This window comes from Podarcis vaucheri (assembly GCF_965113315.1).
Source record: "Podarcis vaucheri genome assembly, chromosome: 17".
Lineage (NCBI taxonomy): Eukaryota > Metazoa > Chordata > Lepidosauria > Squamata > Lacertidae > Podarcis > Podarcis vaucheri.
In genome coordinates, this window is record NC_138755.1 from 1,287,409 (window position 1) to 1,315,212 (window position 27,804).

At 52.0% G+C, this 27,804-nt stretch overlaps 1 protein-coding gene across 1 annotated transcript; it reads left to right on the forward strand.

The window, feature by feature from the left end:
• USP11 (ubiquitin specific peptidase 11) lies at positions 1-27,363 on the forward strand. The gene is given in 23 exon segments (XM_082205787.1): positions 1-178; positions 181-236; positions 238-503; positions 5,512-5,621; positions 6,050-6,180; positions 8,223-8,340; positions 8,881-9,026; positions 9,971-10,032; positions 11,666-11,765; positions 12,652-12,825; positions 12,915-13,073; positions 14,076-14,300; positions 14,780-14,863; positions 15,040-15,134; positions 16,222-16,428; positions 18,268-18,365; positions 18,465-18,794; positions 19,667-19,737; positions 19,962-20,074; positions 20,855-21,004; positions 22,361-22,476; positions 24,931-25,019; positions 25,877-27,363. Coding segments are annotated over 23 exon segments (3,240 nt in total). The 5' UTR covers positions 1-15; the 3' UTR covers positions 26,054-27,363.
• Positions 27,364-27,804: the final 441 nt, after the last annotated feature.

Consider the following 27,804-nt stretch of genomic DNA (forward strand, 5'->3'; position numbering starts at 1 on the left):
CATGCCACTCTCAAGATGGCGTCTCTGTCCGCCCCGCACATTTACCAGCACCAAAGATGGTTGACTTCAGACGGGCTAGCGCAGGGAACATGCCCTCAACAAACATGGCAGCAAAAGCTTCCGGCCTGGGACGCGGGCCTGGTTTTGCGGAAGAGAATGCATGGCGTCCCCTTTACTTTCTCTCTGACGGCACCCGGCATACGGAGAAAAAGAGGCCGCGTCCATTTTCGACTAGGGACGGGGCAGCCAGGAGGCCGGGCCCGAGTCCCCGCCCTCAAGATGGCGCCGGCCAGCTCCCCTTCCCCGCCCCACCTCTCGGGGCCGGCGGAAGCGGGGGGGCGTGGCGGCGGGAGCCGGGCGCCGCCTCGACGGGCTTCCGGGCGGGAGGCGGCGATGGCTGCGGAGCGGGGGCGGCCGGGGCTGGAGGCCCAGAGGCGGCAGGTGGAGGGCGAGGGGCCCGAGCAGCCCGGGAGGGAGCGCCCGCTGCGCGCCGGAGAGAAGTGGTGAGCGGGGCGGGCGGAGGCTCCTCGCGAGGAGACCCCTCCGGGAAGCGGCGCTGAGTCCCCTCCTGGGACGGGGTCGCGAGCTCCTTCCTCGGGGAATCCCCCGCCGGCTCCCGGGAGGCCTCCCTGCCCGGCATGTCCTCTCCCGGGAAGCTCGCGGGATTTGCTCCCTTCAGACGCGCTGCTTCGGCTCCCGGAGTCTCCGGGGGAAGCCAAAGCCTCCAGTTCTCCCGGAGCACATTTCTCGTACTGCTGACATGTTCACTCCCGGAATGAAAATGCTATTCCCCTTTTTTCTTTTGGGAGGCAATAGCTGCTCTGAATCAACTTGGCATCTTCTTGCGTTTGGTTGTTTAATTCATTTTCTTCTGTTCCTTCCTGTGTCTTGGGTAGACACTCCAACTACATCAGTGGATTTCGTGAATGCGACCCACTCTTCCTACATGGTTTTTTTTCCCTTTTAAAAAAAAGACTTCGTGGTTCTAAACTCTTTGCCAAAATGTGTGCTTTGCTGTAGCATTCAAATATTTCTAAACAACTATGTGATTGAAAACCAGTCACCTCCCTCCCCCCCTTTGTTTTTTCTTGTTTAGCAGGGTTATTGAGGTGACCTTTTGGTGATCCCCACCCCAAGAAAAGGCTTCTGTGTCTGTGTCTGAGTCAGAAAGAATGTCAATAGGTACTTAGCATGGAGTGACTGTTGGAGAGAGCTGCTCCTGCCCCCCCCCCAGCACTGAGTTGTTGTTTTTAAGGGCTACCTTAGTTTTGGAGGTGGGTGATCCCCCATAGACCTGCTGTGGGCTTGGTTCCAAAGCTTTCTTACCCCCCCCTCCGCCCTCTTAGTGGCTTCATCCAAGTGCAGTGAAGTTTCAGTTTCTCAGCTGCCCCCCTACAAGGCCAGCCTCATTTGGTAGCACCCCCTGTCTCTCTTGCATGAGCGCTTGGCGGTCTTCTGTATCCTTGTGTGGCTTTATCTTCTGTGGAATGAGTTTTAATTTCACCCTCGATAATCTGGCAAACTTCCTGTTTTTGTCACTGAACCTAGACTCCCTGTGTCAGCTACATCTACTTTTCTCCTAGATGGGGTTTAGAGAAATCTTACCTCTCCACCTGTTTTGTGCCAACTAACATGCACTTGTGTCTCGGGGAAGACAGTTGGGGAACCACAGCCCCAGTAGTGAAACAAACCACCTCCATTGTCACAGAGCAGAAAGGCAGAGCTTCCTCGTTTCATTGCAGGATCTTTGGGTCCCTTCAAACTCTGCAGTTCCATGAGGTGCGTAGTCTGATCTCACCCTCCTTTACTTGGAAGCCAGTCATCCCACTGAGTTCAAAAGAGCTTGTTTCCTAGTAAATGTGTGCATAGGATTGCAGCGTAAATGAGATAAGTGTGGGACAAGTAAGTCGGTTCACATTGCATACCAACTTCAAGCTTCTGGTCCATTGGTTTTTGACCAGTGTGCTGTGGCACCCTGGGGTGACATGAGGAACATTCAGGGGAGCCCGGGGGGGCATCCTTTCATTAACTTGCAGCCCATATCTTCCTGCATTATTTTTCTCTCTGAGGAACATTCGGGGGAGTCGACACCTTTAACTTGCAGCCCATTATCTTCCTGAAATAAAACAATGGCAAAAAAAGTGGGGAAACATTTTTGCCTGACTGTTGATCTTCTTAAAATCTCCCCCTCCCTACACACAAACAAGAATCCTCCTCAACTTCAGTAATGATAACAGTTCCTTAGTTTTACACATTTGCTTGGGTTCTCATTGACACTTGTATTCCCCCTTGCACGTGTCCAAAAGTGGCTCCAAAAAGGGGCAGGGCAGAACGGAGAAGTCCCCACTTAATGCACGTTCTGTAATGGAACCCCAGGGTAAGTGGCTTCCACAGGGGAGCTGCAGAAAGAATGTGGTTGGTCGAGGGAGCTGTGGACCCCACAAGGTTGAAAACCACTGTTCTAGTCCTTGTTTTTTAAAGCTCTCTACGCCTCTCCTGTGCCCTTCATTCTGCACAGGCTCCCCTGCTGTTTCTCCCCTCTGCTCCTGCTCACACAATGGGCTGAGACAAGAAAGCTGCCGCAGTTCCTGCTTGCACAGATCCAGTTTGGTTCCCCATTTAATTTCCTCCCCATGACTCACTAGTGGGAGCAGCCAGCCTTGCATGGCAGTGAATGAGTGTCATGATCAATATGTAGCTCCCTGGGAAGCTGGTGCAGACTCTCACCCGGGGGGGGGGGGGTGAACTGCTTTCAACAAGCTGTTCTGCCCTTTCCTTCCTAAGATTTGTCCCACTGTGGTAGCCCTGAGGGATTCCCCAGCCACTGGTTTCCCCAGCCTGAGAAGAACTTAGAACTTTTTCCTAGCATTAAAAATGTTTCCCAGCCAATTAATGGTCTTCATTGATCTTGAGTTAGAACTAATCTGGGCCTGAAATCGTGAGCAAAGGAAAGAGAGACCATATATTAGACTTGGCAGGCTTTTTAGCTACATAGAACTCTTTGCTGGGCTGATGTCTGTCTTAACTAAAAGGCATGCTTTCATTTCATGTGTTGCTTCTCCATGCGGGCCAAAGCCTTGAGGAATTTCAAGGATGCTGGCTGTATCAGATGCTGTCGCTCCCAGGTTCTCAGTGGGACTGTGCCAGTGGATGTTGAGCCAGCGTAACACTTGCAAGCTGTGATCTTGCCTTTGGGTTCCCCCTCCTCAGCCCTTCCCATTCCTCCTGGCCCCATGGAGGAACCACCCAGGGCTGAGTTCAGTCGGTGAGAGTGTGCCATTGGATGTAGGGAAGAGGAGAGGGGGGGTCTTCCCCTTACCCCACCTGCTTTCCTTAATGTCCAGAGACCCCTGCACAGTCACAAAAGGACGGAAGCTGAACATTCTGCACTTGAACTTACATTAATGTCCAAGGCAATATTACGAGGAAGGGGTCCAAACCTTGATGCTGCTGCTAGAACAAAGTTTCCTCCGTGAAAAGGGTGGAAACTTCGAGGTGGTCTGCTTACAACGCACCAAATATGTATTTGAGATTGTGCCGACCCCTTTTATGGCCCTGTGGTTTGTGTTGAGCCGCCAGAGATGTGACTGGAAGATCAGGCAGAGGCTCCGCTGCTGTCAGGTTGCTCCTTGCCATCGTGCGGCTGGTGTTAAGGTGACAGCCTGTTCCCTTCTGTGGACTTCTTAATATAGTGCCCCAGGGCAATAGGAGAGGGAACTGTTTTTCAGGATGGGACACATATTTCATGGTCTGAGCTGACCCTATGGTGGTATAAAGGGGTAATATAAAATCAACCACCTTGGGGGTGGAATGCAGGTTTTTCTGCCCATGGAAATCCAGGCTGTTGACTAAGAAGGAAGGAGATTAAGGGCAGGGATCTTGGTTTACTGCCAAGCAGAAAATTAAAACTGACTTTTGTAGACAATCCACATCTGCAAGTTGAATGCAAGAATAAATTATGCAAATAATTGAGGCTACGTGATTTAATCCATTTAATAGAAAGACTCTTACTTTGAACGTCCCAAGTATTTCTTATACATTGCACAATACTCTGCGTGTCTCAGGAGGAAGTCCTGCTGAGTTCAGTGGGGCTTATTCCCAGGTAGGTGAGTGTTGGATTGCAGTCTAATTCTTACACAGTGACCCTGCAAAATGGGATGAGGAAATGTGTGCCCTCCGGGTCTTGGCTGGGCTAAAATTCCAGTTTTTGCAGGGCATTGGCCATGCTGGTCAGGGTGATGGCAGCTGATGTCTGGAGGGACCGCCGTTGCCCTGTCCCTGGTGTGAGGAATGGTCATTTCTATCTAGTAGTTGCAAATTGTAGGATTGGGGTTGAGACTGAATGGCAGGGGCTTGCCTGGTAAATTCTTGGCTAACTTGATATTTGAACCAGGAGCAACTGGAAGGGGTTCTTTTATTCTGTGGGGCTGCAAGTGAGGGTCTTTCCTTCTAATGATGTGGCAATCCACAATTTAATAAGCAAAAGTTACCTTGTGTATTGGGACGCGGGTGGCGCTGTGGGTAAAACCTCAGTGCCTAGGACTTGCCGATCGCATGGTCGGCGGTTCAAATCCCCGCGGCGGGGTGAGCTCCCGTCGTTCGGTCCCAGCTCCTGCCCACCTAGCAGTTCGAAAGCACTCTTAAGTGCAAGTAGATAAATAGGTATCGCTTTATAGCGGGAAGGTAAACGGCGTTTCCAAGTGCTGCGCTGGTGCTGGCTCGCCAGAGCAGCTTCGTCACGCTGGCCACATGACCCGGAAGTGTCTCCGGACAGCGCTGGCCCCCGGCCTCTTAAGTGAGATGGGCGCACAACCCCAGAGTCGGACACGACTGGCCCGTACGGGCAGGGGTACCTTTACCTTTACCTTGTGTATTCTTTCGCATTGCAACAAAGCACATAGATTGAAGTGTGGGTAATATGTATATATATATTTAAGTTAAGCCATAGTTTGGTTCAAGGTGTTTACTTAACTAAATATTTTTAGATGATGGGCCTAGAAATAACTTATGATTTCTTAGGCACACCTGTTTGCTTTCAGTCGAAGCTGTGACTGTGTTGCCCATCTTTACTGCCATAGTCTAGGGAAGTGGAGGAGAGGAGGACTTTGGATATTAGCATACCTGGGTGAGCTGGTACTGGGTCTGTGACAGGAAGCTGCAAAGAGTGGTTGCAGCTGAAGGGAGCCATGACCTGCCTCCTCCTTATCTGAGCCTTTGGATGGTGTGATTGTTACCTTTTTAAAGCTTATCTCTGTGGTCAAGAGGACTAGAAATTTTCTATTTCAATCAAAATAGTGGGAATTCTCAGTTGTCTGGACTGATAAGCTGCAAGCAGATGTGTGCAGTATTTGGCACAGTTGCAAGGCCTTGGATTGAGACCTTAGCTTTCCTTGTGGAGGAGGCATCCTTCCTGACCCTGGTTGGGCTGGAGGATGGAGGGAGACTTGCCTGCTTATGTTTATGCACACTGGTGTGGTTCTGGATTTGAACTTGCTGTTTCTTTGCCCACAGGTATTTGCTGGAGAATCATTGGTACAAACAGTGGAGAGCATACGTGGAATCTGGAGATCAAAACTCCATCTCTTTCCCTGGACGGATCAACAATGCTGAGCTCTTTGAAGGTACAGCTTCCTCTGTCCTATTATTTTATTTTGAGATTCTTCCCTTCTTCCCTTGACATACATTCCCAGGGCAGCACGGCTAGATGAAAACCAGCACTATGTCATTTTTACCCCCATCCTCCAAGGAGCCCAGAATGTCATTCATTTTATCCAGACAGCAACCCTGTGGGGTGGGGAGTGGGCTAAGATGTGGCAACAGATCCAAAGATGCCCAGTCAGCTGTTTGCCTGGCTTTCCATCCCAGAGCTGGCTCCTTGATGCAGCTGCTGTATCATGGGAGGGGAAATGGGTTGGAAGTTGAGAAGTAGCTTTCCCGTCTTACAGCAGGCAGTTCTGCTGATGAAGGTCCTGTGCCAGCCTTTCTCCTTCTCCACAGACAGACGGCCCTGTTGGATTTCAAGCCCTTTTCCTTCCTTCCATCCTCCCAGATACAGAGTCGTACCGGTTGAAGGATAGACTGGTGGAGCATGAGGAATACGTTCTGGTGCCAGAGGAGGTCTGGAACAAGCTGGTGACCTGGTATGGCCTTGAGCATGACCAGCCAGCCATTGAACGCAAGGTGAGAAGTTTGTAGCTTAGAGAGCATGGACTGTTGAGGAATCTGTGCTCCTGATATTGGGATTCCTAGCTGCCATCACATCCCTGAGCAATTGGTTGTGTGTTGGATTCCTACAACGTCTGGGTGGCCACAGGTTGTCTCCCCCCCCCCCCAGCCCAGAGCTTCAGCACTGGCATATTCTGCTGTGACAAAGGGAGAGGAGGAGAGATGGAGCTTTTGAGAATGAGGTAGAGAATGGGGAGGAGAGGCTCCCCCCCCACCCCATTCAAACCTGATGTGCATATTGTGTGTGAGAGAGGTTATCTATCTAGAAGCCAGTTTCCGCCATACTGGCTGGGACTTCCCTTGGTTCTCAGTGGAGAGAGGGCTGCCCAAGAGTCTTGGTGGTTCAGCAACTGGCAGAGTCCCCACGCCAAAGGTATCCCTGAGGTCAGCCTTTATTTTCACCTGTGCAGCCTAGTGCTTTCCATTCACTCTTATGCAGAAAAGTCCCTGGAGACCCTCTTTGAGGTTAATGGACCCTCAGCCCTTGGAAACTGATGTCTGGCCCCCTCTGTCTGGCATCTCCACCCTTAGCTCAGGTTGCTCCCAACGCAGAAGCTCTCCTTCTTTGCCCGCTTTCCAGCCATTGTAATGGCCAGCACTTGCCAGGATGTAATAACAGGCCATTTAGCTTAGGTTATAGACAGTGCTCTTTTTCTGGGGGGACGCAGGAGTATGCATACCCCTAAGCATTTTGTGAATCCAAGTTTGGCCTCATTGAGGGGCAGTATTTCAATATGAGTAGGAAAATGAGAAAAACCCTGAACATTTCTTTAGGGGGGGGGAGCACTGGTTATAGAGTACAGTGGTACCTCGGGTTAAGAACTGAATTCGTTCTGGAGGTCCGTTCTTAACCTGAGGTTCCACTTTAGCTAATGGGGCCTCCTGCTGCCGCTGCACGATTTCTGTTCTCATCCTGAAGCAAAGTTCTTAACCCGAGACAATATTTCTGGATTAGCGGAGTCTGTAACCTGAAGCATCTGTAACCTGAGGCGTCTGTAACCCGAGGTACCACTGTACCAAGAGTGTGACAGGAATGTGAGGAGAGGCTGCAGGACTTTCTGTGTGAAACTCCTCTCCTCATGTCAGTGACAGCAGCTGTCTTGTGTGGAATAAGAAGAATTTTAACTGGAAGTGTGCTTTATCATTGATCCCCAGGGCCTGCAGAGGCTGGCCCCGGCACCCGGAAGGTCCCATGCCCTCCCCTTGCTGGAACTAGACCCAGAGGGAGCCTTTGGCCAGCTGGTGGCTTTTTGCAAACCTAACTCTGGCCCAGGGGCAAGGGCGTTTCCCGCACGCGGTGCTCATGTCACTTCTGGTGCTTTGCAGGTGCCCCAATGGGCGCCAAAAGGCTGGCAACCCCTGGGCAGCATAGGTTCCTTCGGCGTCCTTCATAAACGTTCTCTCAGAAATTTTTACCACGTCCCTGCAATCTACGCCAGCGGCCCTGTTTTGCAGGGGGCGCTGAAAAGATTGGCGGGCCTGTTGGGGTCATGGCTGGAGAGAGACTAACTGGACACAGCCCCCTCTGGAGCCATTCCTGCTCTCTGGTGGAGCCCAGTATCCTAGCAAGTGCTCTGCTTGTTCCCTTTTGGTGCACAGTGGGCCCTCTTTCTCTCTCTGTCTCTCCGGACCTTAGCTCCCCTTGCTTTAAAGGGTGCAGTCCTGTGCTTACCTCAGCTCAGATTGCGGGGCAGTATCACCTCTGAGCAAAACGGCACATGGAGTTGGGCTGTGAAGTTTTATTGAGCTTTTAGCAGAAACTCCCTGCACAGTCTTTTGCCTCACAGCCATGAGAACTAGAAACTCACTGTGGAGACACGTGCTTTTCCTGTCGTAGAGTCCAACAGAACAACGTATTCCACATTGCTCAGAAATACTGATGTTCCTCAAGGATCCCTTGGTGTTGGCAGAGAAGAAATTGCTTCAGGTTTCCCCCACCCCCTTTAATGGTACACGGTCTCTTACTGACGGATGCAGTTCTGATTCTTCCTTCTCAGGTGGTGGATCTTTCCAGCATGCAGAAAGTGGAGGTTTACCTGGTGGAACTTTACCTTTGCCAGCACAGTGACATGGACAACCCTGTTACTGCCCAGTTTAGCCGAATGGACGTTATCGGTAAGGACCCAGATGGTGGAGACAAGACGGGCTGTGAGGAGAAGGAAGAAGGCCCAGGATTCTCACAGAGGGACCATTTCTCCTTTGGTCACGTACAGAGCTTTTCCCTCTAAAAAAAATGTTTAGGGGTACACTCATTTTCACTCAAGAAAATCCATTTTGTGGTTCAAATTGGGAAAAATTAATACATTAAATTGGACAAAAGTACAAAGAACATGCATTACCTTATATTACACAGCTGACAGTTCACAGTAACTTCCACATTGCCGTGAGGCGCTAGATTCCAACTCCTGCTCCACACATTAAACGCTCGCTTCCCTCTGAGACTCAGGAAACACCATGACAGGAAATGAGGCTGCCATCGGGGGTGGCAACAGAATGGATGATTCACCGTGCTAGAGAAGAAACTAAAAAAAATTTTTTTTAGTTTCTTCTGTTAGATTCACAAAATGTTTAGGGGTATGTACCTCCAGAAAAAAGCACTGGTCACATATCTATTTTAAACATAAATAAATAAAACAACCTCTTTCCTTCACCTAGAAACGGTGCTGAAGGAAGCACGACGCCAGTTTTCCGTTCCAGCAGAGGCTGAGACAAGGTTGTGGGTGAAAAACTCAGACGGCTCATGTGAGCGGCTACGGAACTTGCAGATGACGGTGTTGGATGCCTGCCTCAGTTCAGGGCAGGTAACGCTCCTATTGCCAGGGTCTGGGGCTACTTTGCGGGCAGAAGATCTCAGGATCCATCCCTGGCATGTCCATTCAAAGCAGGTGTGAGGAACCTCTGCCCAGATGTTGCTGAACCAGAACTGCCACCAGCCACTGCCAGGAGGGCCAAGAGGGATGGGCATTGCAGTTCAGCAAGATCTGGAGGGCCAACGGTTTTCCACACCTGAGTCCAAGGGTTTGAGTTGGCCTTGGAGAGCTATGGCCAGTTGGTCTAGTCTGCTCTGAGCTCACTGGTCAGCTTGGGCTAGAGGGAAAAATAGCCTGGGTGGGATAGGAAGGATGGGTTCATATCCTCTTGGGGTCCCCAGTGTGGAGCCTCTGTGTGAGGCTTTGACACCATCATGAGGAGCACCCTTCAGAATCTCTAGCCAGTTCCCCCCCTGCACAAGCCACAGGCTGGCCTGACCTGGACTTGGATGCTGGGTTGTCTTCCCCTCTACTACATTGGATGCTAATAAAGAACAGAGAAGTGTCCATCACATAAGCTTGATTTAAAACCAGCCCATACCCTCTTGCTGTTCCTGCCATTGAAAACCAACAACACAAAACTGGGAGGAGTGATGGAGGGAGGTGAGGCCGAGGGGGCAAAAAAAGAAGAATCAGTTGCCTTCAGACAGACACCTGCGCTAGCACCTCTCCCTCACTGCCCCATTTCCCTTTTTTTAAAACAAAGTGTGCTGGAGTTAGTTAAACAGTTTAAAAGTGTATATGAGTGCGTTGAGATGCTTTGCCACCAGTTGGCCTTTTCTGGGCCCATCTGTTTTGGACTGAAAGAATGGAGGCTTCTATTATGAGCCCCTCGGAGACGCTTGTTCGGATACACGGCAGTTAATCCAGCCCTTCCTTCCTTCCTTCCTTTGTCTCTCCTCCCCTCCCCCGGCTGGCACCTGCACTCCTGCCAGGTGGTGGTAATGGAGACCAGGAGTAAGGACGGCACTTGGCCCAGCTCTAGACCACATACCATGTGAGTACCTGCATGTGGTGTTTGCACCTGGCTTTCCTCAGCGCTTTCAGACTCTGCCTCCCTGCCTGAGAGGCTGCTGCATCTCAGGAGCAGATTGAGCCTGAACTGTGGGAGGCTGCAGGTGCTGCTGTTCTCTGGCTGTTGTTTGTTCCAGCAGATAGTTGGGTGTCATGGATGTTGAGGAATGGTGGGAGGAGCCAGCTGGAGAGCCCCCAAGGGAAGAAGGCTCATAGCCCAGAGATTTGTGGTGGGACGACAATGCGTGGTCTGAGGAAGAAGGCTGGGAAGAGGAGGTGGTGGAAGCTGAAGGGGTATAACAGGTCTCAGTGAACAGGGAGAGTCTGTGGCAGAGAGCAGTCCAGACTCGGAGGCAGAGCAGAGTCCAGCTGGTGAAGAATCCAGGGGGTCTCAAAATTTCTTCGTGTACACAACTACAGCAGCACCCTTGGTGTCTGCACAGAAATGGAAAGAGGGCACGACACCAACAAAGGAAGAATGGCAGATGAAATTGGCAGAATATACAGTGGTGCCCCGCAAGACGAATGCCTCGCAAGACGAAAAACTCGCTAGACGAAAGGGTTTTGCGTTTTTGCGTTGCTTCGCTAGACGAATTTCCCTATGGGCTTGCTTCGCAAGACGAAAACGTCTTGCGTTTTTTTTTAAAAGCCGCTTGAAGAGGCGCAGTTGCGACGGACCGTGCTTCGCAAGACGAACAACATTGCAAGACGAAAAGACTCGCGGAACGAATTCTTTTCATCTTGCGAGGCACCACTGTATAGAAATAAGAGATTTTTAAGGAAGATTGGAAAAGATATTTGAAAAACAATATAAACATTAAAATGTTAACAGCATTGGAATAAATTCAGCAGTAAAAAATATATTGATACAAAATTGGAAAAATGAGAATGGGGTGGGGTGGCGGCGGAATAGAATATGTAAGAGCTGTTCGACAGAGGAATTTGCTGCCAAGGAGTGTGGTGGAGTCTCCTTCTTTGGAGGTCTTTAAGCAGAGGCTTGACAACCATATGTCAGGAGTGCTCTGATGGTGTTTCCTGCTTGGCAGGGGGTTGGACTCGATGGCCCTTGTGGTCTCTTCCAACTCTATGATTCTATTCTATGTAGTAGAAAAGAAAATGAACCACGGATGGGGGTGGGAGGGAAATCAACGATAAATGTATGTTTTGTATTTGGACAAAGTTATCTGTTTAAAGTTGTAAAAAAATGAAAATGATAAATAAGTAATAAAAAGGAACCTGGGGGGGGTCTCCTCCTCCTCTTGCAGCCCCTCCCCCTGGTGTCCCAGAACCAGAAGAGGCATGAAGAGGGTGGAGGAGAGGTTGGCTTCACGCCGGCACAGTTTCCAATTGCTTGGGGGAAACCCTGGAGAGGAGGGGGCTTAGGCAGCTGAGAGAGGTGGGGACCTTCTGTCTCAGTGTTGGCTTCATGCAGGCAAAACCTACTGGAGATGCGCCACTGTGCTCATTAGGCCTGACACTCCTGTGCCAAATGTGTTTTTGCAATTAAAGAGTTAACTGCAACTTGTGCTGTGTGATTCACTGTGGGCTGGCTCCTGACCCTGGGCCTCATCCTGCTGGCTGCCCTTCTTCACAGTCTCCCTCTCCCCCCCCCCCAGGAAGAACTCCCTCGAGGACGAGGAACTCTATCAGGGCCAGCCTGGCGTCTGCGGTCTCACCAACTTAGGCAACACCTGTTTCATGAACTCTGCTTTGCAGGTAGGAGGCGCAGGCTGTGGCAGGTGCAGAGCTGAGAGCCAGGACAGCGTAGCTGGTTAAGTGGGTGGACTAGGGCCAGGGAGACCTGGGTTCAAATTTCCCACTCGACCGTGGCGCTCGCCAGGTGGTCTTGGAGCAGTCATTGTCTCTTTAACGCCTAACCCACCTCACTCCGGTTGCTGTGGGAATAAAGATGGAGGCTGGTGGGGAGAAGAGCAGCAGACTCAGCCCTGAGCTCCTTGTAGGACATGAGCACAGTAAATAAAAATGGAGGCTTGAGGGGGGGCTGTTGCTTGGAGGCTGAGCCCCTCGGCCAAAAGGAGGGTTTTGCTTGAGCTCTCTAGCAGGGTGCACTGTTGCAGTTCTCTGTCTGCCCACTAGTGGGGAGTAAAATAGCAAAACTTGCTGTCTGCTGGAAAGACTTGAAGCAGTTCTCCAGTTATTACTATTACCATTTATTAAATTTGTCTACTGCCCTACACCGGGAGATCTCGGGTAAGGTGTTGGTGGGTTAATGCATGGGAACTAGATCCTCCTAAGGCAGAGAAGCCAAGTGGTCATCTTCTTTCTGCAGGTTTCCCCCCCCCCCCCCGGACTGGTGAGCCGCTTAATATTGTGTCCTTACCGTGTGCTCTCTGAGCTGCTTGAGGAGCCGCCAGGAAGCAAAGGGGCAAAGAACTGCCAGGATAAATATCCTGGCTTGGGGGAATGAGTCTTCTGTGCAGGTCTCAGTGCATACTTGGAAGTTTATTTTCACTCTCTTGTACCTAAAGACTTTCTTGGAATACACAAGCAGCTGAGGCTCTTAGGATATGCAAGACCTGTTCCATTCTGGAATTGCTGAGCTCCTCCTTCTATGGACTATGGTCCTCTTTCTCTCTCTCAGTGTCTCAGCAATGTGCCCCCTCTTACTGAGTATTTCCTCAACAACCGCTACCTGGACGAGCTGAACTTCAACAACCCCCTGGGCATGAAGGGTGAGATTGCAGAGGCCTACGCTGACCTCATCAAGCAGCAGTGGTCCGGCCACCACCGCTCCATCGTGCCTCGCATGTTCAAGGTGAGCTTCCTTTTCCTCGCCATTGCGCTTTCTCTTGCCATCTTCCTTGGGGCTCAAGGCCACCCTCTTGGTGTTCCTCTTCCCTGCAGACCAAAGTGGGCCATTTTGCTTCCCAGTTCCTTGGCTACCAGCAGCACGACTCCCAGGAGCTGCTCTCCTTTCTGCTTGACGGGCTGCATGAGGACCTCAACCGGGTCAAGAAGAAGGAGTACATCGAGCTGAAGGATGCAGCAGGGAGGCCAGACGAGGTGAGCAGGAGGTACAGGGCCTGGCAGCGCTGGGGATTTCAACTCTGGGGCCCATCCACTGTTGCGTTGTTTTTTTTAATGAATGCGGCACATTGGGAGTAAACCTGGGCAAACTCGCAACCTTCTCAGTTGTGATTTCCATGCTCTTTGTGTGTTGCTTCCATAGGAAGTTCAGTGATGTGCCAAGTCTTCGGTAGTCTTGATCCTCAGTGTAGCCGCACGGAGCAGGTCACTAGCTCCCTGTAACATGCGGTGGAAAACAGAGGTGCTGACTCGGCCAAAGCTTTTTCACTGGCGAATGATGGAATTTGGAGGATGTTTGAGGCAGTGCCCTGAGCAGGGATGGGGAGCCTGTGGTCCTTGAGATTTCTGGTGGACAGCAATTCCTGAGCCATTGACCACACGGACAGTGGCTGATGGGACTTGGGGGTCTGACAGTAACTGGAAGGCCGCAGGTCCCCTACTGCTGCCATAGAAGGTGGGGTGCAGGAAATACTCTGTCATTGTATGCTCAATTCAGTTCATAATCTTAATGATTTTCTGGAGCCTTCTACCACTGTACAATATCTCAGGTGACGGCACATCCCACCTTCGCCTCCACAGCTGGCAAAGAGGAGCTTAGCTTTGCTCTTGGGCTTCCAATCCTACCGAGAGGAGTGAGGCAGGAGGGAAGCTGGAGGAGAGCTCTGTCCTTGAGGGGGTTTGCAGGAGGTTTTTGTGCTTTGCGGGCAGCTCAGTGCTGTTTCTAAGGCAGCCTTCCTCCCTCTGGATGCTTGGCCTGCAATGACCACCCTGACCAGCACAGAGCTGTAGCCCCAAACCCCTGGAGGGCAGCAGTAGGACAAAGGTCTCGACTGCCAGCCTTGCGTCCTAGAAACTGATTTATCAGCTAGGCTTGTGCCTGGGTTTTGGATGTATGTATTTTGGAACCCCTTGGCAGTGATGTGCCCCTTGCTAGAGGGAAGCCCTGTCCTTCCTTCAGCTCTTCCTTCTCCCTCCCAGGAAGTAGCGGAGGAAGCGTGGCGGAACCACAAGCGCCGCAACCACTCCATCATTGTTGACATCTTCCACGGGCTCTTCAAGTCAACGCTGGTGTGCCCCGAATGTGGCAAGGTTTCAGTGACCTTTGATCCCTTCTGCTACCTCAGTGCTCCCCTGCCCATCAGCAAGGACCGGGTGATGGAGGTTTTCTTCGTGTCCATGGACCCCAGCAAGAAACCCGAACAGGTAAGCAACTAGTCAGGGAAGGTGCCTGGCAAGACGAGCAGGGCTTCTGCATGAACCAGGATTGAGTCGCTGGGATTTGCAGTAAGGACCAGAAAGCCAATGCCTTGCCTGGAGTCTGGTTCAATCCCCAGCACCTTCAGGTGGGGCTTCAAATGTCTCCTGTTTGCAACCCTGGAGAGCTGCTGGCAGTGCTGAGCTAGAGGGAACCAATAGTGTGATTTGGTACCCAGCAGTTTCCTGTATATACTCTTCCTACCTGGGGACAATGAACAAGGGTGCACCACAGAGGCGGGGGCAGGACTTGCTCATATCTGGCCGTGAGCTGAAGGGAGCCTTGGGAGGTGGTCCCCAAGGAGACAGCGTGGGCTGGAGACAGGTCACCTCACAGCAACTTGTCTTGGGTTTGGGCTTCTGGCTTTGTTCCAGGCAGACTCTCAGCACTACGTTGAACTTCCTTTTTCCCTTTCTTTTCTTTACAGCACAGACTGATTGTCCCAAAGGCCGGGAAAGTGCTAGATCTCTGCCACAGCCTCTCCAAGCATACAGAGGTGCCTGCTGAGCGGGTGAGTTTGGGGGCAGAGAGAAAAACATCTGGTTTTTCTAATCAGTAATTTTAGTGCGTATGTTAAGTAAACTGCTTAGAGATTTTGATTGAATCTGGTTAAATAAATAATCAGTAAAAGAGTTCCCTTAGTTCCTTCTTCCCTCTGTGGTGACTCGGTGTGTCTCTCTTTCTCAGATGATGGTGGCTGACGTGTTCAGTCACCGCTTCTACAAGATCTACCAGATGGAAGAATCCCTCAGCTGCATCCTGGACCGGGACGACATCTTCATGTGAGTGTGCGAGCAGAGGGGGTTGGAGTAGATCCACTGGAGAAGGAAGATGCCTAGGCATGCTAGGTCTGCAAGAAGGTGCAGCTAAAGAAGTGTGCATGCACACAAAAGCTTATACCCAGAACAAACTTAGTTGGTCTCTGAGGTGCCACTGGACAATTTTTTTAATTTTTTTATTTATTTTGACTGTGTCAGACCAACACGGCTACCTACCTGAATCTGCAAGAATGGGTTTGTCTTGGCTGCACCTGAAGACCAGCAGGGAGGGGCTCTCTTTGAGGAGGGGGGCATCTTTGCAGTACCTCTCTGGAACCTGATGTTGGCCAGAGTTGGAGAAATGGGCTCATGTGTACAGAGTGCCTTATGGAAGTTAGTGAGATAATTGAAACTGGCCCTAGAAAGAGCATCTCTGGGCAGGGACAGAAGTGGCTCTTTGTAGCATACAGGCAGCTACCGAACGCTGCAATGCCCTTGGGGTCCTTTCCAGCGCTGCAATTCTGTTATTCTTTCTGCCTGCTGCTGAAATGTATCTGGAGGCCTGGCAGGGCCTGCCCTCTGGATATTTATTAGCTTTCTTACCCACCCTTTACTGTAATGCCCCAAGGTGTGTTAGAACAATGAAATATACCACTGTAAAATGAAACAAAGAACAGTTACATAAACAAAGAACATAAAACAAGAAAAGTGTAGAAAGAAAAATAGTTCCATATATATATATATATACAATGCCAAAACAATTCTGTTTATAGAACTGGTTAAAAATAGCTCCAATGCAGACTCAGCCTGGGAGAAAGATCTCCACTTCAGTAACAATTACCCCACACTCATCTGGTTGGGTTTCCCCAGCCACTCTGGGCAGCTTCCAGCATATCTAAAACACTTGGTGAAAGAGGGAGGTCTTGCAGGTGCCAAAAAGACAACGGAGGCGGCACCGGTCTAATATGTCAAGGGAGGGGGCAGGTGCCACCGCACTCAAAGCCTTACTCCAACTTCCTGGTAATATGCATGTCTCATCTTTTGGGGGAGGGCAAGGGGGGCATTGCTTGTTTCCCGCCCCCTCTGGATCTTTGTCTCCTTCTCCCTCCAGATACGAGGTGTCTGTGTCCACACTGGAGGATCCGGCCACGGCAGATGCAGTGGTGCTCCCTGTGTACCTCCGCGAGCGCACCCAGGGCCGCGACTACAGCAACACCTACTATGGGGTGGTTCTCTTTGGTCACCCGCTCCTGGTGTCTGTGCCCCGGGACCAGCTCTCCTGGGACTCGCTCTATCAGCTCTTGCTGCACCGGCTCTCGTGAGTTCCTGGCAGCAGCCTTGGCCCTCCAATGCCTCCCAGACCGAGCGCCCTTCCTGCTTTTGGCTGCCTTGCTTGAAGAGGGTGAAGGGCCTTGCCCAGGGCCTGCCTTCTAGGATGTGCCTGCAGCCCAAAGGCAGCGGGGAGACTTAGAGTTTTGCCCTAGGTTATTTTTGCCTTTGTTTTCCTTTTTGCATCAGGGAGGCCAGTAGTCTTCAACTTTTGTCTAGACCTGAGACCCACCCTTAGCCCAAACATATGTATTTGGGGAACTTGGGAATGTTTGTGTTGCGTTTTGTATGGTGCTGGTGCGGCTCACCTGTGGTCAGGGTGCTGTCCACTCCTGGATCCCAACTTTCAAGTTGAAGGCCAGAAGGTGAGATCCAGGTGGTTCAGTGTCCATCTCTTGATTTTACTCCATATTGGAGGGCCAGCAGCTTGTGTGTCTGAACAGTCTCTTGTTTCATAAACCTTGGAGGGGACATGGAACCCTTGGTTCTGGTGGCCTCATTCATGCTTGATGGTAGGCCTCAAAATGATGTTTCTGCGCATGGGTCAACCAGCCCTGGGTGACTTTCACAGACAAGATCACACAGTGAGCATTCAAGGCTGAGGATGCATTTGAACCCCAATCGCCCATTGTCCCCTGCAAGTAATGGCTCCTTCCATCCCACAGGTTTGTGGGATGGGAATCTCCTTTCCTTACTCCGAGGTGCTTTCCCCTTGGGGCTGTACTGTTTCCTAGGAATTCCTTGCTGGGGTCTGCTCCCTTTCTGGTACTTTTCCATATCTGAAGCATATCTGCCTTCCCCTATGCTGTGCTTCCTCCTACCCCACCCCTTTTTTTCTTTATGTCCCTCAAGATTGACATCTTTGGCAGGGCACTTCCTGAACGGCTTCAGCCGCACTTTGTGGTTTGTAGCACAGAATTCAGTAGAAACAAAGGAACATGGGGAACGGCCTTACCCTCAGCTGGACCACTGGTCTGTCTTGCTTGGTATTGTCAGCACTGGCTGGCAGCAGCTCTCCAGGGGTTCAGGCAGGGCTCTTTTCCCAGCCCTCCCTGGAGATGCCAGGGGTTGGATCTGGGGACGCTCCTGCATGACCCTAAAAACTGGTTTGGGTTCAGCAATCTAGGTTCTCTTCTTGTGTGCGAGAAGATATAAAAGTCCAGCTGGGTTGTTGGTTCCAGTTTGAGTTTGAACTCCCCATTCAGGCCCCTCAAAAGCAGGGAGGCCACTCCCTCTAGGTCTGCTGCTTGCAGGGGAGAGAAATCTTCACAGGGAGCTGTGGTTGCAGTTATGGCAGATGGAAGAACTGCCCTGGGGCCGGCAGGTGTGTTGTATTGGACTTGCCTGCCATCTCCCTGCAGCAGCCTTGGGCTTGCTGCTGCACTTGGCAGTGCAGGGCACCATAGTTGCGCCCCCTTGATCTCCAGATGCTCAGAGGGATATTCCTATTACCAAAAAGCGAGAAGCGTTCAGTGCATGATCTGGGGCACTTTGCTCCCGAGGGGGAGATGTGGCCCATTCATGCTCAAACGCTCTGCTCTCTATTAAACCTAGTAAACCTTGGTTCATGCCTGAAGCAAAAACTTTACGGAATCTTCTTTTAACATTATTTTTCTGCAAAGTAGCTTTGCCCCTGCTCTCCCTCCAGCCCTGTGCCTCTCCCAGTTGACAAACATGTGTCTCTTGCTTTCTTCACTCGAATCTTCATCCAGCAGCACCTTTCATTGTACAGTGCTGCCACAGGGGAGAGCTGTGGATCTTGCCCATGACAGTGCTTCCCCCTAGTGGCCAAGGGTGTGACTTGCTTCCTCTCCCCCCATTTTGGCAGCCGCTACGTGACACGACCAGACTCTGAAGAAGAGGAGGATCCGAGTGAGGAGGATGAGGAGGACCTCTACAACAAGAGGCCCAACGGGCTGAGCGAAGGTGAGGGGTTGGTGCGAGGGCAGAGTGTTGATGGGGGGGGGGCTGGCCAGGTTTTTAATTTGGCTGCTGCCTGTCCTTTCCTCTCCAAATGCACAACAGGGGAGGACGAGGAGGAGGAAGAGACGACGGCAGAAGGCTCCACGAGCCAGGAGCCCAGCTCGGAGGCAGAGGAAAACCCCTCGGACGCCTCTGTGGGGGAGGAAGGGGCTGGCGTGGAGGGGAGGCCCAGCCCCAGCCCAGCTCCTCAGCAGCCCCCTCAGTCCCCCCAGACACCCTCTTCCAGCCCCAGCCCCCCGACAGCCAACCAGGCCAAACGCAAATGCTGCCAGAAGCGCCGCAAGCTGCTCTTCACCCTCCAGGCCGTCAATTCCAACGGGACCAGTGACCGGACGGCTGCCCAGGACGAGGGCAGCACCGTCTCCTTCAACTGTGAGTCTTCCCTCTGGCTCCTGGTCCATGCAAGCTCCCAATATTGGGGGGCGGGAGAGTCTCTGGGATTCCCTTGCGGGTGTTGCAGCAACAGGTGGGGTGGGGGGGCCCTCTTCGGAGCCTTTCTCCCAGCCTGGCTGCACACGTGTCCATGGGCTATTCCAGCCCCCTTCTCTGACATTCTCAGGTTCACCTTTTTTGTTTAACGGCCTCCAGCTCAGATATGCAAACACTCATCTACTGGAATGTTGATTAAGGCTTGTGTCCCGGGTCAGTCCTAACCAGAGTGGACCCGTTGGCACGAATGAACACGACTCGCTTAGGTCCACTAATTTTGGTGGTCCTATCAGTTGCTGAAATTTGCAGGAGGGGAGAGTGCTGCTGCCCTCAGGTCCTGCCTGGGGTCTCCCCCTGTGAGAACGGGATGCCAGACCAGGCGGGGCCTTGGCCTGATCTCTCAGGGCTCTTGTGCTCTTAAGGATACAGCCCTTTCCACCTTCTGGTCAGTGAGTGTCAAGGCTCCGTATAGGGTCTTAATGGCTGCCTTGCTGGAGTAATTGCAGCCACCAGTGAAATGTGCCCTACGAAAGATTACCTGGAAGGGAAATGGCCCTTTGGCTAGAAACCCTTTTCTGCTCCAGTGGCAGAATTCCTCATTGTTTGGCCCCTTTCCTTCTGACACCCTGCCCTCTGGATACTCCTGTAGGGGGTGGGACTGTAGTGGGTGTGGCAGTGGCGACTGGAGAGCAGCAGGATTAGTCCTGTTCAGGGTCCTTCTAGCCTAGGGTTTCATGAATGTCTTCCCCCTGCACTGCCTTGAGAGATGCTCGGGGTTCCTGCCACTTTAACCACAGTTTCTCCCCTTGGCACAGCCCAACCGTACATTGCCATGGACTGGGACTCCAACATGAGGAAACGCTACTACAATGAGGCGGAGGCGGAGGTGAGGGCGAGGCATTTTCCTGCCCCCAGTCGTCCTCCTTTCTCTTTCCCTTGCCCTCCTCCAGCTCAGCCACAGGGACCTGGCAGACCTCCTGAGGGTTCTGGACTCCCAGTTCCTGCCAGCCTGGCTCTCAGGGACAACAAGCAAAAAACTGGAGGGTGATGGGCGCCCCCCTCCCCACTTCTGCTCACCTCTCCCCCCCCCCACTGTGTGTTCACTGCCAGGGCTACATCAAGCACGACTGCATGGACTTCACGCCAAGGAAGAATCCAGTGAGGTTGCAGGAGTGCCTCGAACTCTTCACCACCGTGGAGACCCTGGAGGAGGAGAATCCCTGGTGAGAGCCCTGGTGGGTCAGGTGGGGCTCTTGCTTCCAGAGGCAGAAAGGAAGGGAAGGAGCTACCGGTGGAGCAGAGTCGAATCCTGGAGGCAGCTGGGTTGGCAAAGCTGCAGCGCCTCAGATTCTCTTATGGCTGAAACTGTTCAGGCCTGGTATTGCTTGCTGTGCAGATGGCCCCATTCGACTCTGGCCTGGTAGTGGCAGCCTTACAGCTGGAACCCTCTTGCCTAGCCTGACTGGAGAGCCTTCGGGGGATCTTGAGAAGGAGGGAGTCGTCCCCCCCCCATGCAATGTGACCCCGTGCACTTTTGTTATGTAAGAGGGGAAGACAACCCCCACCCCTCCGCGCACACAGGATGTGCATAGGTTTCATCATGGTCAACATGCCTTCATGTGCAGCGGGCATCAGTGGCAGAGTCTTCTGGTCCATCACAGCTGATGACATCAGACTTCCAGACTTCTCACTTCAAAGAGATGATGAACCATGGGGCTGGTGGGTAAATATGCCAGTCTCTTTGCAGATCCTCCTGATGACCCTCTTTTTCACCTAGTGTTTGGCTAGGCATTTTTCAGTTTTCAGAATTGGTGTGTGTTGCAGGATTTTGGATGCCCTGCCCAAATCATTTTCATGATTGTTCTCCTATCCCCAACCCAGATACCCGTCTCAGGATTCCTCCTTTGTCTCCTAAGATGGGTTGCCTGCTAGTCCTCATGCAAACACCTGTGGCTTTTCTGCTGTTCTGAGTGCTGTGCTCACCCCCAGCTCCTCTCGTGCAGGTACTGCCCCACCTGCAAGAAGCACCAGTTGGCCACCAAGAAGCTGGACTTGTGGTCGCTGCCAGAGATCCTGATCATCCACCTCAAGCGCTTTTCCTACACCAAGTTCTCCAGGGAGAAGCTCGACACCCTGGTGGAGTTCCCTGTCCAGTAAGCCACTTGGTCCAAATCATTAGACAATTTGTAGGGATGAGAAGAGACATGGGGGCAGCTTATTTTGGGTGGCTCATGCCTCTGAAATCATTCCACTGGGGAGAAATCTTTCAGAGGAAACAGGCATGCTTGTTAAATTTTCAGGATTCCACGAGCCAAAGAGTTACCTCCTCCTTTCAAACCCAGTATCAATAAAGGTTTTTCAGAAGGCATGTTGACTTCCCACTGGAGCTGGCTTATGCAGCTTGCAGAGAGCAGTTCCCCAGTTCTGAAGATACCTGATAAAATGGAGCACATTTGCTTTTTTAAAAAATGACTTTCATGCAGGACTGGGGAACTTGTGGCCCTCCGGGCCCTGTGGGCTCTCAACACCCATCAGCCCAAGTCAGGGTGGCCCAAAGGTGGAGATGATGAGAGTCCAGAGTCCAGCATGGTCCCCCCCCCCCCATGTCTGACTTCAGGGCACCCAGAGGGCACTCCAGAATTGTGTGGTGCTTGGGAGCCTGCGCCAGCCTGGCATTTGTTTGTTCGTGGCATTCATAGATCCCTTGGTCACTAGCATGTCTAAGCATTCCTCCTGCACCAACCCAACTGGCAGAAGACATTTGTTCTTACTAGTGTGCTCGGAGGTCAGTCGTCTGCATTTTCCTGCTTTGCGGAAAGCAAAGGATTTCTCTCCCATCACAACCTGCTGGGAAACAGAGGTTAGAAGTCACTTGTTGGCATCCGTCTGTCTCAAGAGACAGTGGAGTGGGCAGTCAAACCAGTGTGTTAGCAACACCAAAGTGACCCCTCCGGGGCGCACGCCTGGGCAGCCAGTGTGGAAGTTCTGGGTTGCCCAGAGACAAGACCTGCCCCCTTTTGGCCTCCAAAGGAAGCAGAACAATGCATTTGTCCCTAGCTTGCCTGCAGGAGTTGCCGGGAGAAGGCGTTCAACGTGCCCTTTGGCCATCTGCAGGACTCCACTCAAAAATTTTGTGGGGTTTACTCCTTAGCCTTTTCTTCTCCCTCTTAGCAGTCTAGTAAAAACAACTGAAAGCTAGCAACTTTCTATGGGCTGATTCACAAGACTGTCCTCAGCTGTCGGCAGGAAGTAACGGGCCTTACGGGGGCGGGGGGGGGGAGAGAGAATTTCTGAGTGGGTGTTTGTGTTTCAAGGTCTTCTTGAAAACACTTCAGGAAAGTGCAGCCTTAAACCCCAGAAGTTAGCATGATGCTTAGGAATATGCCTTGAGGGTGGCTGTGACTTTTGATGCCAGTGCTGGTTCTGCCCCAAAACTATGTGGAGGGTGTTGCTGAGGGGATCCCCCTCTGGCCTTAGAAAACAGCAGCATTATCGTCTCTATCCTGTAGGGATCTCGATTTCTCAGAGTTCGTCATCAAGCCACAGAAAGACACTGACCCCACACTGTACAAATATGACCTCATCGCCGTGTCGAACCACTACGGGGGTCTCCGAGATGGGCACTGTATGTATTATTTTGGGGCTGTATGTATTCCTTTTGTGTTGAAAGGAATGAATGCAAGGTGGGGAAGAGACACTTGGAGTTGAAATGAAATGGTTAACAGCAAAACTAGAGCCTGCTTTGTTGGGTAGCCGAAGACTTAGGACTTTGGTTCATTTATCCTTCCTACAAAGTGAAAGGACGCGGGTGGCGCTGTGGGTAAAAACTCAGTGCCTAGGACTTGCCAATCGTCAGGTCGGCGGTTCGAATCCCCGCGGCGGGGTGAGCTCCCGTCGTTCGGTCCCAGCTCCTGCCCACCTAGCAGTTCAAAAGCACTCCCAAGTGCAAGTAGATAAATAGGGACCGCTTTATAGCTGGAAGGTAAACGGCGTTTCCGTGTGCTGCGCTGGTGCTGGCTCGCCAGAGCAGCGATGTCACGCTGGCCACGTGACCCGGAAGTGTCTTTGGATGGCACTGGCCCCCGGCCTCTTAAGTGAGATGGGCGCACAACCCCAGAGTCGGACACGACTGGCCCGTACGGGCAGGGGTACCTTTACCTTTACAAAGTGAAAATGCACAACAGGTAAATCTGAGATCTAACGGGTGGCTTTCCAGTAATTCTGTCTGCGCAAGCATTTCAGCTTGCCAGATGGAACGATCCCTCCCCTCCTCCCTGTGTGCTGTTCTGGCGAGTTCTCTCAATTTCCACATGCCCCCAGAGCCAATTTCAGGGGGAGCTCAGAGAGGGGAGAGGGAAGGAAAGCCCCATTGTGGAAGTCCCTGGGCAGCGCTTATTAGGTGAATCCCACCCCATATTTTTGCATGTATAAGACAACCCCTATTTTTTTTGAACCTCAAACTAAGAAATTAAGAATTTGCTCAGCTTTTGGGGGGCAATTGCCCTCAAAGCTGTTGAGATAATTTTGACCGCAACCCCCATTCTCCTGGCGGTGGCACTGAAGGGACATTGTGCTTTACTGCTGGAGAGCCTGAAGTCTCCCCAGGCAGCCGTTGGCACTCGGTTTCTTTCTCCAGGGCACACATGCCAAGCAAAGGAGTGGAGCGGGCCCCAGATGCACTTGCCTTTCAGTGCTCCAGTTGCTGCCCGTAACTTTGCGTGGTTTGCAGCGCAGCCCATGACCCGGCACATATGTGTGTGCATGTGAGAAAGGGCGGCATGTGTGGAAGCATTCTCTGGCGGCTGCAGGAAGATCAAGGAAATACCATATTTTTCCATGTATAAGATGACCCCCAATTTTTGACTAACAAAATTTAGCAAAAAACATCATCTTAAACACAGAAAAATACGGTAAACTGAATTTAAATCTATATTGTTATTATCACCATCTTGTAATACTTATATGATACCCTCTAGTTACAAAGAACCCCTCCCAGGGGTGGGGGGTTCACATCAAACAGTAGAATAATAAAATTCAGCATTAAAAACTGTACAAACCAACAGAGCAGAGAACATTTCTGAGCCAGTAGAAGCAACTAAATGAAACCAGCATTGGTGACATGCTGTACAGATACAACAGAGCAGATGCTTTAATTAAATGAGACATGGGGTGAAACTCCTTGAGGAAGGGGGTAACCTCAGCTTGTTGTGACATCCGCAGTTTGTGTCGGTTCAATTAGTCTTAGCCATAGTTAGTGAAAACCAGCCAACTTCAAACCATGGTTTATGAAGCCAGCTTGTTTTCTGTAACCATAGTTATGATTAAGTTCAGTTTAGGACATCACACTGAACTCTGGCTAATTAGGACAGAAACTGAAGTGTCTTGCAGCTCCCCTGCCCAAAACACAAGCCCACGGCCTGCTGTGGCCTATCAGGATGCTAAACCATTCTTTAGCACTGCAGGTGAATGTGGCCTGTGTGCCTGTGCGAGAGCTATTTCTTTTTGGGGGAACAAAACAGTAACAGTCTAGAAAGGAACAATTCATTGTTGCAGAATTTCACATGGGGACTAAACAGCTGCTATTAGAAAAGGCTAAGTGCAAACAAATGTTGGCTATTGGTAGATGAAAGAGGGGCGGGTAGGAAGTGGTGTCCCTGAGGGGAGGGGAAAAGCTCAGTGCGGAATGAAAATCCCTTCTCCAACTGTTAAGACCTCACCAGCCCTTTTGTAGTTTCAGAGATATTAGTGGACACTAGTTCAGCTTAGAACTTGCTCGGTTCCGCTTTAAATGTAAACTGAGGCCCTTCTGATAGATGCCTCAGCTAGCGGCAGGATTCATGCAGCAGAGGAGCAGTGCAGGGAGCCCACCACGCAGATTCCCTCCCCAGAGGACTGGGTGCGCCACGCAAAATGCTGTTTGTGCAGAAGCTCCAGCTGGCCCGATTCTTTTCTCTTCAAATGGGAGGAAGGTTCCACAAATGGAGGACCAAAGTGCTTAGGTAGTGGCTGACAGGTGCTGTGATTGTGAAGCACCTGAAGGGGCACTTTGGTGAGTCTGACTGGTCTTTGTGCCCTCTAGACACGACTTTTGCCCGGAACAAAGACAGCGGAACGTGGTTCTACTTTGATGACAGCAGTGTCTCTGCAGTTTCCAAAGTCCAGGTTGAGGTGAGTCAGGCAGGGCAGCCCTGGAGGGGCTCAGCTTCCTGGCACTTGCTGGCAGGTGTCTTGGGTGGCAATGCCATCCCACCCTCTTGGCTGGCAGGCTGGCACAATCTCCCCCTCGATGGCCTGTGCATCGCTTTACAACACCACCTCCACCGCATCTCAGCAAGGCATGTCTCTGAGCAGACTGGGCTTTTCATTTGCAAGGAAGAAGCAGAACCTTGGTTGTCCTCCAGTCTCTTTTCTCAAGCAGACTGATACTTATCCCTTTTTCCTGCTTCAGGAGCCCCCTGGTGTTATCCTGAACAAGTTGAGGGGTGCAGTGGGGGCAGGAAGGAGGTCTTGGCACCGCGGTCTGTCTGGACTAAGAATGGAGGGTCAGGACCTTGATTCTCTCACGTTGGCACTCTGCCCTTCCTCCAGTGAGCTCAGGGTAGCAGTTATGCAGCCCTCAAGCAGTGGATCTCGAGATCTGACTGCTCTCCTTCCCCCCTCCAACCCAACAATATCCTCACAACTCTGAGAATGACTTGCTCTATCAGCTTCATGGCCTGGAGATGTGGGGCAAGGAGAACTCAACCCCCCCCCCCTTCTTGGTTATGTGATCTACTCTACCCCATTGATTCTTTGTTAACTGAGTTTCCTGTAGTGCAAGTTGCTTTGATCCTCTTTGAAGAAGCGGCAGAGGACATTTTAACTCAACGGTGTGGACCTTTGCATGTCCCCTGACTCTCCCTCGCCCCATCCTATGCCACTTGAACTCCCCTGTGACCCCCCTTCCCCTGATCTGCATCTCAGGCTCCCAAGCATCTCTTTTGCCCTCACCTGCTGCCTCTTGTGCTTCTTTTCTCCCCCAACAGTCCAAAGCTGCCTATGTGCTCTTCTACCAGCGCCAGGACAAGATCCGGCACCCTGTCCTCCTTGCTGCGCCGAGTGCCGCAGGTTCCAGAGACCAGGACGGCGGTTGTGGCGGCGGGGCCTGCTGCGAGACCCACCCCAGAGAGCAAGGCAGTAGGGACTTTATGGATGTGGACTGACCTTGACCCCCACCCTCCCTCTGCAGCCGGGGAGGGCAGCTGCATGCCCTGCCTCTTCCCTTCCTCAGACTGAAGCCAGCAGTGGATTCTCCAAGGGCAGCAGCTCTTTACTCAGGCTATGGAATAGGGGGGAGGGGGAATGGATCCCCTCTGCTGTGCCCCAAGGCACAGGGCCCTTTGCTTTGCACATAGTTCCCCTGCTCTGAAGGGGGTGTTTTGGGGTGTGTGTGTGTGTGTGTGTGTGTGTCTGTCTCCTGCCCCCTTGACAGGGCCACTGTCTTGCACCAGCATTTTTATAAGATGCGAAGGGGGAGGGGGGAAGTGTCCCTCTTCTCCATCTCACATGGGGGAGGGGATGTGTGCATCGTTCGTGTGATCCCTTGTGGGTGCTGCCCCCTCCCCTTTTACTCTCTAGCATCAGGGGGAGTTGCCCTTATTCTGCTGCTCCCGGTTTTAGGGCCTCTGCTCTAGGCAGCCCTGCAGGACTTTGCAAAGTTATTCAAGCCCCGCTGTGGTTCTGCAGCCGGTTGGGACACTTCCCCCACCCCCAAAAAACCCCTCCCATTGGTCACTGGCTGGATAAACAGACCCTTGTTTTCTCCCCCCTCACCTCCCAAGTGCCTCCTCTTCCCCTCAACGAGAGCAATAATTCCAGCCATTGCCCCACCGCCGTCTTCCTCTCACAGCCAGCAGCTCTCCTTGACCTGCATTTCATGGACCTCCTTCTCTGACAGCCGGCTGCTTCCAAAGCCCCTCTCTAGCTACAGGGGTGGTGGTTGAGCTGCTGAGCCGAGGTGCCGCTTCAGAGTCTAGCAGCAAAGCCTGTGGCAAGGCCACGGAGGGGTTTGGGGCCTGCACCGTGTCACAGCTGCTGCTGCTGCCACACACCCACCCCGGCAGAGGAGGAGTGTCTCCAGCACCCGCCGCCACCAGCACTGAATGCCCCCTTCCTTCTCTGCCCTGGCACCTCGGGTGTTGCGCCTGCCCTGGGCGCAGAGAAGTGCATGGAAGTTCTCTCCCCTCTGCCGAGTGTCTCTGGTGCCACTGCTGCTGCTTCCAGGCTCAGGGATTGCACTGGCTTGTAAATAGGTTTCTGTGTGCAATGTTTGGGGAGAGCAGGGACAGGACACCCGCGGAGGCAGGGTTGGCCTGCAGAAGCACATCGGGTATTTTCTTAAGGAGTTTGGGAAGAATATTCCTTCACTTGACTATGGGGGCTTCTTTCTTTTCTTTTGAAGGTGTGTTTTTTCCCCAGAAGAAAATATTTTTGGCATGTGGCAAAACTTGTACATAAAGTAACTTCTTTCAAATGGCATGTGGCCTCCTTTTGCCCCCATTTCCCTCCTGAGCGCTTCATTCCTCTCTTTGGATCCAGGACTCTTCCACAAACAGGGCAAGCCAACTGGATGCCCCCCAACGCCCCCCCCCCCACGGCCTTATAGGACTTTGTAATCCCAGCAACCTCTGGAGGGCACTGTGTTGGCGACTTCTGCGCTGCTTCAGGTTGTGATGCAGTCGTGGCAGTGCTTTGACTCACTTCCAGCCTCCTCAGGCCCCGCCATCTCCAGCCTCAAGCTGCCACTGCATGTCCCATCCTAGTTAGGCCCACGTGTGGGAACAGAGAGAATTCATGGTGCCACTCATGGACTTCTCTTGCAAATGTTCCTGGCCATTGTAGCAAGCCATAAGAGAGCGGTAGACTTGCACTTCCTTCTGCTGCTTTTGCCATCTGCTCTGCAGAGGGATGGGTA